Source organism: Plectropomus leopardus, chromosome 3 (assembly GCF_026936395.1).
Source record: "Plectropomus leopardus strain MGB_pleo_1.0 chromosome 3, ASM2693639v1, whole genome shotgun sequence".
Taxonomy (NCBI): Eukaryota; Metazoa; Chordata; class Actinopteri; order Perciformes; family Serranidae; genus Plectropomus; species Plectropomus leopardus.
In genome coordinates, this window is record NC_142178.1 from 41,082,501 (window position 1) to 41,092,500 (window position 10,000).

The following is a 10,000-nucleotide window of genomic DNA, read 5'->3' on the forward strand; positions in this document are numbered from 1 at the left end:
GAGGTGTTACTGTGAGTGTGTGTGTGTGTGTGTGTGTGTGTGTGTGTGTGTGCAGGATGTTTGTTTCGTATTTCCTGTCCTTCAGTCAGGAATGTGGAGAAACAATGAAGGGAAACCCCCCCTCCTTTTCACACCCCTGATGACATCATTGCTGAGCTTTAACACTATTGGCTGATAGTGAAGCCCAGCGCACACACACACACACACACACACACACACACACACTCACACTGTAAAAACTGTCCCTCACTTTTTATTGATATTTGAATTTCATGTTCTGAAATATTAAATTTGATGTTGACGTGTCAGAAACATGAAAACTGAAGACTCGTGCTGTTCTACTCATTATGTATACATTATGTATACATTATATATACATTATATATCTGCAATATGAAGGCACGTTTCCTTTAAACAGTCTCAAAATGTTTGATTGAAATATTACCAAAAAGCAAACAAAAGAACAGAAATAGTAAAAATGAGAAAAAACTGTGTCAAACAACAGTTTAAAAAATATTTACACTGATTTCCCACAGAAGAGAAATGAATGAGTTAACGCCAAAAAAAGAATAAAAAAGATAATAGAGCCCATTATCACAAACACGGTTTGCCTCAGAGGGCTTTACAGCAGGCACCCTCCCTCTGCCCTCGGACCCTCACATCACCCGAGGAAACACTCCCGAAAAAGAACGCCTGTAAGAGAGGAGGAGAGGAAGAAACCTCAGGAAGAGCAGCAGAGGATGATGAGGGATCCATCTTCAGGACGGACAGACGAGCGATAGATGTCGTAAATAACAAATGAAATATGATCATAGCAAAAAAGAAAGAGAAAGAGAGAGAGGGGGAGAGAGGGGGAGAAAACAAAACAACATGTGACGTTCAAACGCTCCACTCAGACTGGGAATTTAAGAATCACAACTTTTTATTTTTAACAGTGTGTTCACTCTGTGTGTGTGTGTGTTCACTCTGTGTGTGTGTGTGTGTGTTCACTCTGTGTGTGTGTGTGTGTGTGTGTGTGTTCACTCTGTGTGTGTGTGTGTGTGTGTGTGTGTGTGTGTGTGTGTTCACTCTGTGTGTGTGTGTGTGTGTGTGTGTGTGTGTTCACTCTCTGTGTGTGTGTGTGTGTGTGTGTGTGTGTGTGTGTGTTGTTTCTGTGTGTGTGTGTGTGTGTGTTCACTCTGTGTGTGTGTGTGTGTGTGTGTGTGTGTGTGTGTTCTCTGTGTGTGTGTGTGTGTGTGTGTGTGTGTTCACTCTCTGTGTGTGTGTGTGTGTGTGTGTGTGTGTGTGTGTGTTCACTCTGTGTGTGTGTGTGTGTGTGTGTGTGTTCACTCTGTGTGTGTGTGTGTGTGTGTGTGTGTGTGTGTGTGTGTGTGTTCACTCTGTGTGTGTGTGTTCAGTGTGTGTGTTTGAGGGAAACAGAAAACAATTGTAGCAGCAGAAGAAGAATGAGCAGCATGAGGCTGATGAGTGTTGGGCAGGGCCGGATACACACACACACACACACACACACACACACACACACACACACACACACACACACACACACACACACACACACACACACACTCTCAGTCTGTGTTGACCTCTGGACTCTTTGTCTTTCACCTCCTGGAGCACGAGGACGTGTCTGTCGGTCGTGTCTGTCGGTCGTCTGCAGCTTCAGTGTCTTTCTGGCCGTTTCGACTCGTTCGATCTTTGTTTTTGAGTTTTTAAAGTTCGCTTTTTGTTCGTGAACTGAAGTTTTTGTAGATTTTTTGGGCTCGGAGTTTGAGGTTGAGCGTCTGTGGATTTAAAGGACGAGTCGTGTTTGTTTTGAGACGCTGCGGTCGTCTGGACTCGGTGAACTGGAGCGGAACATGTCTGAGCGAGTCATAACCTGAGACTCGGACCTGCAGACTCGAACTCGTGTGCAGAAACAGAGATCTGGTCGGTGTGATGGAGGCGGAGTGGGCGTCGGCCGACTCGCCTCAGCTGCAGCTCAGCTACAACGTGCTGGAGGGTCGATTCAAACAGCTGCAAGGTAAGAAGAGAAGAAGAAGAAGGAGGAGGAGTCTGTCAGGGCCGTGTCCACTCGCTCTCAATGTCCGCCGTTTTTTTATTAACCCTTTAGTGTCTGTTTGTCTCATTTTAGTCTCTTTTCTTCTTCCTGTTGTGATAACTGTGTGTGTGTTGATGCATGTGTCCTAAATGTAGTCCAGATTGTGTATTTGAGTGTAATCAGTGAATTTGCAGCTCAGCTCCTACAATAAGTCTAAAATACACTGTGGAAACTAAATAGTTACATTCAGACTGTTCAGGTCCAAAAATGCTCCATTGAAACCCATTCAAACTGACATTTTTGATCCCACAGCCATCAGAGCAGAAAAACAGGACTTGTATTATTTCTGGGTGTCATTCTGGGCTTTTGACTCTGAATTTGTCTTTTTTACTATTTTCCACCTGATGAGGTCATTTTGACCATATTTGGCATATGGAGGAAATACATGCTATTTCCACTAGGTGACCTGGTTTTAATCTCAGAATACAGTGACAATATGACAAAAAATGGTCATTTAAAGGGTTAAAATTCTGAAGAATTATTGAATATTTGATATTTATGATTCGGACTGATGTTGTTTAAAAATAAACTCAGTGAAAGTAAAAAAGTCAAATTAATGTGTGATGTTATTAAAGCTTGAACAGCTGTGTGTGTGAGAGTGAAGCGGGCTCTAAGGGGTTAAACACAGTCTGGTGTGGTAGTTTTTGAGATTTTAACTCTTTAATGACAGGAAGCTCTCTCTCTGATGAACATCAGGCTGATCCTGTCAGAGACAAAAACAGACTCTCAGACAGTCTGATTATTGATTATTGATCCGTCTGTCTGTGAGAGACGACCTCAGTGTGACCTTCAGACCACTAACGTCTGTGTGTGTGTGTGTGTGTGTGTGTGTGTGTGTGTGTGTGTGTGTGTGTGTGTGTGTGTGTCATCAGATGAGCGTGAGGCGGTGCAGAAGAAGACATTCACTAAGTGGGTGAACTCTCACCTGTCCAGAGTGTCCTGCAGGATCACAGACCTCTACATGGACCTGAGGGACGGACGCATGCTCATCAAGCTGCTGGAGGTCCTCTCAGGGGAGAGACTGGTACTAATACACACAAAATACACTCAGTACACACAGTACACACTGAGTCTCTCAGTTGAATTAGCTTTATTGACATGGATGTTTGTAAACAATGTTGTCAAAGTCTCACAAACAAACGATGATAAAAATAAATAAATCAATAAAATCAATAATGATTTTCAAATCAACACAAATCATCAGATAAAGAACAGATGCTCTCCTCCTCTCTCCTCCTCTCTCCTCTCTCTCCTCCTCTCTCCTCTCTCTCCTCTCTCTCCTCCTCTCTCCTCTCTCCTCCTCTCTCCTCTCTCTCCTCCTCTCTCTCTCCTCCTCTCTCCTCCTCCCTCTCCTCTCTCTCCTCCCTCTCCTCTCTCTCCTCCTCTCTCCTCTCTCTCCTCTCTCCTCCGCTCTCTCCTCTCTCTCCTCTCTCTCCTCTCTCCTCCTCTCTCCTCCTCCTCTCCTCTCTCTCCTCCTCTCTTCTCTCTCTCCTCCTCTCTCCTCCTCTCTCCTCCTCTCTCCTTCTCTCTCCTCCTCTCTTCTCTCTCTCCTCCTCTCTCCTCCTCTCTCCTTCTCTCTCCTCCTCTCTTCTCTCTCTCCTCCTCTCTCCTCCTCTCTCCCCCCCTCTCCTCTCTCTCCTCTCTCTCCTCTCTCCTCCTCTCTCCTCTCTCTCCTCTCTCTCCTCTCTCTCCTCCTCTCTCCTCTCTCTCCTCTCTCCTCCTCTCTCTCCTCTCTGTCCTCCTGTCTCCTGTCTCCTCCTCCTGCTCCTCCTCAGCCGAAGCCGACTAAAGGTCGTATGAGGATTCACTGTCTGGAGAACGTGGATAAAGCTCTTCAGTTCCTGAAGGAGCAGCGGGTTCACCTGGAGAACATGGGCTCCCACGACATCGTGGACGGGAACCACCGACTGACTCTGGGCCTCATCTGGACCATCATCCTCCGCTTCCAGGTACACACACACACACACACATGCACGCGCACACAGACACACACACATGTACATGCACATGCATGTGCACACACACACGCGCACACAGACACACACACACACACACACATGTACATGCACATGCATGTGCACACACACACGCGCACACAGACACACACACACACACACATGTACATGCACATGCATGTGCACACACACACACACACACGCACACAGACACACACACACACACACACATGTACATGCACATGCATGTGCACACACACACGCGCACACAAACACACACACACACACACTGTGACTAAAATGTATCATGAAAAAAATCACCAAAATATTTTTACAGTTTTTTTTCTATAAAAAATGGCAAAATATTTTTTTTTTGGAAATTGGCAAAAACATTTAAAGAAAAAAAATCTAAAGATTTTTGCAGTAAAAATTCAATTTTTTTTCATTAAAAAGGCTAAAAGTCTTTGCAGAAAAAAGTGCTTCAGTTATTAAAGAAAAAACAACGACAATATTTTCAGCATACCATCATGAGAAAATGAAGGGTTAACGCCGATGTTCTCAGCCTGCACTTCATGACTCTCGACACGGCGGCCTCTGATTGGTGTCAGTTATTAAACCGCTCAGGTTAAAGTCCAGGTGTGTTTGTGCAGACTGTCGTCATGGAAACGCAGGGCGGGTGACATCACACCTCCTGGATTGACCTGTTTGAGACTGAAACCCTAAAAGAGTTAAAACAGTCTTTTCTGTTTTGCAGCTGCAGGCTGATGAACGGGTTCATCCTGATGGTTTTTATTTTGGCAGTCCCGTGGGTTTGGAGGCGTGTTTCCTGTAAAAATCACCAAAAATTTTAAAAGGAAAAAAAAGAAACAAAAAATTTAAAGTAAAAGAAAATAACCAAGTGAAAAAAAAAAGAAAAAAGCAATCACCAAAGCTCTGACGGCGCCGCGCCGTGTTTCAGATCCAGGACATCAGCGTGGAGACCGAAGACAACAAAGAGAAGAGATCCGCCAAAGACGCGCTGCTGCTCTGGTGTCAGATGAAGACGGCCGGGTGAGTCCACGCCGCCGCCGTCCGCTGCAGGAGACGCCGAGGACGCTCACCTGCACACACAGCACGCCGCTTTGTTCTTGTGGTTGTTTGTTGTTGTTGTTGTTGTTTGTCATTGTTGTTGTTGTTGTTTGTTTTTGTTGTTGTTGTTTGTTTTTGTTGTTGTTGTTGTTGTTATTTGTCATTGTTGTTGTGGTTGTTTGTTGTTGTTGTTGTTGTTGTTTTTCTCTGTTGTTGTTGTTGTTTTTCTTTGTTGTTGTTGTTTTTCTTTGTTGTTGTTGTTTGTCATTGTTGTTGTTTGTTGTTGTTTGTTGTTGTTTTTGAGGTAACTTATATCTCAGAAGTTTGACTTTATTGTGTCGTTTCTTCAGATATCCAAACGTAAACATCCACAACTTCAGCACCAGCTGGAGAGACGGCATGGCCTTCAACGCCCTGATCCACAAACACAGGTAACACCTTCATCATCATCATCATCATCATACACAGGTAACACCTTCATCATCATCATCATCATCATACACAGGTAACACCTTCATCATCATCATCATACACAGGTAACACCTTCATCGTCATCATCATCATCATACACAGGTAACACCTTCATCATCATCATCATCATCATACACAGGTAACACCTTCATCATCATCATCATCATCATACACAGGTAACACCTTCATCATCATCATCATCATCATACACAGGTAACACCTTCATCATCATCATCATCATACACAGGTAACACCTTCATCATCATCATCATCATCATCATCATCATCATCATACACAGGTAACACCTTCATCATCATCATCATCATCATCATCATACACAGGTAACACCTTCATCATCATCATCATCATCATCATCATCATCATACACAGGTAACACCTTCATCATCATCATCATCATCATCATCATACACAGGTAACACCTTCATCATCATCATCATCATCATCATCATACACAGGTAACACCTTCATCATCATCATCATCATCATCATCATCATCATACACAGGTAACACCTTCATCATCATCATCATCATCATACACAGGTAACACCTTCATCATCATCATCATCATCATACACAGGTAACACCTTCATCATCATCATCATCATCATACACAGGTAACACCTTCATCATCATCATCATCATCATACACAGGTAACACCTTCATCATCATCATCATCATCATACACAGGTAACACCTTCATCATCATCATCATCATCATACACAGGTAACACCTTCATCATCATCATCATCATCATACACAGGTAACACCTTCATCATCATCATCATCATACACAGGTAACACCTTCATCATCATCATCATCATCATCATCATCATCATCATCATACACAGGTAACACCTTCATCATCATCATCATCATCATCATCATACACAGGTAACACCTTCATCATCATCATCATCATACACAGGTAACACCTTCATCATCATCATCATCATCATACACAGGTAACACCATCATCATCATCATCATACACAGGTAACACCTTCATCATCATCATCATCATCATACACAGGTAACACCTTCATCATCATCATCATACACAGGTAACACCATCATCATCATCATCATACACAGGTAACACCTTCATCATCATCATCATCATCATACACAGGTAACACCTTCATCATCATCATCATACACAGGTAACACCTTCATCATCATCATCATCATCATACACAGGTAACACCTTCATCATCATCATCATCATCATACACAGGTAACACCTTCATCATCATCATCATCATCATCATACACAGGTAACACCTTCATCATCATCATCATCATACACAGGTAACACCTTCATCATCATCATCATCATCATCATACACAGGTAACACCTTCATCATCATCATCATCATACACAGGTAACACCTTCATCATCATCATCATCATCATACACAGGTAACACCTTCATCATCATCATCATACACAGGTAACACCTTCATCATCATCATCATCATCATACACAGGTAACACCTTCATCATCATCATCATCATACACAGGTAACACCTTCATCATCATCATCATCATCATACACAGGTAACACCTTCATCATCATCATCATCATACACAGGTAACACCTTCATCATCATCATCATCATACACAGGTAACACCTTCATCATCATCATCATCATCATCATCATCATCATACACAGGTAACACCTTCATCATCATCATCATCATCATCATCATACACAGGTAACACCTTCATCATCATCATCATCATACACAGGTAACACCTTCATCATCATCATCATCATCATACACAGGTAACACCTTCATCATCATCATCATCATCATACACAGGTAACACCTTCATCATCATCATCATCATACACAGGTAACACCTTCATCATCATCATCATCATCATACACAGGTAACACCTTCATCATCATCATCATCATACACAGGTAACACCTTCATCATCATCATCATCATCATACACAGGTAACACCTTCATCATCATCATCATCATACACAGGTAACACCTTCATCATCATCATCATCATACACAGGTAACACCTTCATCATCATCATCATCATCATCATCATCATACACAGGTAACACCTTCATCATCATCATCATCATCATCATCATCATACACAGGTAACACCTTCATCATCATCATCATCATACACAGGTAACACCTTCATCATCATCATCATCATCATACACAGGTAACACCTTCATCATCATCATCATCATCATCAGTGTGTGTGAGGTGTGCTGAGTTAGTCAGTTTCCTCCTAAAATCAGCTGCAGAGCGTCTCTGAGGAGCGTTTCTCTATAATCGGCCAGCACGTGAACAGAAAATGTTATAAATACACTTTACACAACCGTTGATAGGTGTAATGTGACTGAAATGCTCAGGTTTGGGTTTTTGGTGCTAAATGTTTCCATAGTGACTCTAAAAGCTTCTGTAAAACCACAGATCACATTATACATGAAGAGCTCACTTTACATTTTTACTCAGGATGTTAATTCACATTAAATGTGACGTAATTCCTTCAGATCAGATCGGAGTCACCACTTCTCACGTTTAAACGCTTAGTTCTGATTGGCCGAAGTCTGTTTTTACTGTTATATTACAGCTGATGCATCCGTCTGTTAATGTTTATCATAGATATTATTCAATCAGTTACATTCATTCGACTCTGATTCGTCCAAAAACTAAAGTGATTTATAGTCTCCTTCATCACAGTCAGACCTAAATATAGTTACTGATGATAAAGTTTAAATCTGCTGCGTCGAGTTTAAAGTGTCGCAGCTGCAGAATGAGCAGCTGAAATAACGCGGAGACGGATCGAAAATATCTACTTGTTCATTCACGAAACGTCGTTTTCTGAGCTGAAGCCACGGTGTTGTTTGTGCTGAAATACTTTTTAATATTCTTTATATGAGGAAGTGGGCGACGTGATCGACTGTGTTAAATCACAGATGTTTTATTGTGTTAAATAATAACGCGTCATGTTTCCTGTGAGCGCGCTCAGAGTCGTGGATGATGTCGTCATTTAGTGATTACCAGCGAGGAGAAATGACCGTTAGCCTTCAGTGAAGCTGACGTCACTCAGATGATCCACCTGTCAGGTAAATCTGCGTGAAGATAAGCACGTTTAAATCTTAAAGAGACAGCGTTCCTGAGCTGCGTCTGAAACCGTCACTCTCGTCGCTCTGTGCGCAGCATTAATTACTGCACTTTACAGGGATTAAACAAACGAGATTTCGGACACAATGTTGGAATCTTTTTCCCCGGAAATACGCGGCTACGTTGCATTGTGGTAGACGGGAGTTCAATGTCAGGTACATTGTATCAAATTTGCTGTGCATTGTGGGTATTTTATAGTGCACTATATAGTGGATAAAATTAACCGCGGAGAATTCGGACACCACAAAATGGCGAACACGCTATATAGCGCTCTGTGTCTGAGAGGGGACGGTTTCTAACACCGTGATGAGCTCAGATTTAAATTTATGCCTGAAGCTGCGTCTGTTTGTGGTTTTCAGGCCCGACCTGATCGACTTCGACAAACTGAAGAAGTCCAACGCTCACTACAACCTGCAGAACGCCTTCAACCTGGCAGAGCAACACCTGGGCCTCACCAAGCTGCTGGATCCCGAGGGTGAGGGCCTGATCCAGATCCACTGAACCTGACTTGTAGACACGTCCAGATTAACTAAACCTGACCTGAAAGCACGTCTGGATCAACTGAACCCGATTTAGAGACACATCCGGATTGACTAAACCTGACCTGTAGAAACGACTAGATTAAATAAACCTGACCTTAAACACATCCGGATTAACTAAACTTGACCTGAAAACACGTTCAGATGGGGCGGTCTCTAGCTCACCTGCCGGAGTGTGCGCCCCACATGCCGAGGCCTCAGCAGCGGCCCGGGTTCGATTCCAGCCCGTGGCCCTTTGCTTTGTGTCACTCCCCCTCTCTCTCCCACATTTCTTGTCATTGTACAGCTGTCCAATGAAGGGAAAATCCCCAAAAAACGATCTTTAAAAAAAAAAAGAGAGAGAAACCGAACTAACTAAACTGTACCTGAGACCACGTGAGATCGATATGAAATCGTTCACAGGAGACGTGAAGCAGAATAATTCGTACGACGTGAATTATTGACTCGTCTTTTGTTGTTTCGCAGACATCAGCGTGGATCATCCAGACGAGAAGTCCGTCATCACCTACGTGGTGACGTATTACCACTACTTCTCCAAGATGAAGGCGCTGAAGGTGGAGGGCAAACGCATCGGAAAGGTCCGGAAACAAACCTTTGACGGATGAATTTAGGTTTTTAAGCGTAATCAGCGGATCAATATCAGAGTCGTCTGTTCACGTCACTGATTATGTTCCAC

The 10,000-nt window shown here is 42.9% G+C and overlaps 1 protein-coding gene across 2 annotated transcripts in view; it reads left to right on the forward strand.

The window, feature by feature from the left end:
• The window catches only part of LOC121965484 (spectrin beta chain, non-erythrocytic 1-like), a 43,677-nt gene that overhangs the window by 8,226 nt on the left and 25,451 nt on the right, over nucleotides 1-10,000 (forward strand). The window contains exons 1-7 of one of the 2 annotated variants that reach the window (XM_088075078.1): nucleotides 1,599-2,020; nucleotides 2,971-3,122; nucleotides 3,874-4,047; nucleotides 5,012-5,103; nucleotides 5,472-5,552; nucleotides 9,145-9,260; nucleotides 9,790-9,902. In XM_088075078.1, coding sequence (XP_087931204.1) covers nucleotides 1,936-2,020; nucleotides 2,971-3,122; nucleotides 3,874-4,047; nucleotides 5,012-5,103; nucleotides 5,472-5,552; nucleotides 9,145-9,260; nucleotides 9,790-9,902 — 813 coding nt within the window. In that variant the 5' untranslated portion in view covers nucleotides 1,599-1,935. Of the gene's footprint in view, nucleotides 1-1,598; nucleotides 2,021-2,970; nucleotides 3,123-3,873; nucleotides 4,048-5,011; nucleotides 5,104-5,471; nucleotides 5,553-9,144; nucleotides 9,261-9,789; nucleotides 9,903-10,000 lie in introns of those variants that run through there. The other variant, XM_088075077.1, reaches the window with a different exon arrangement.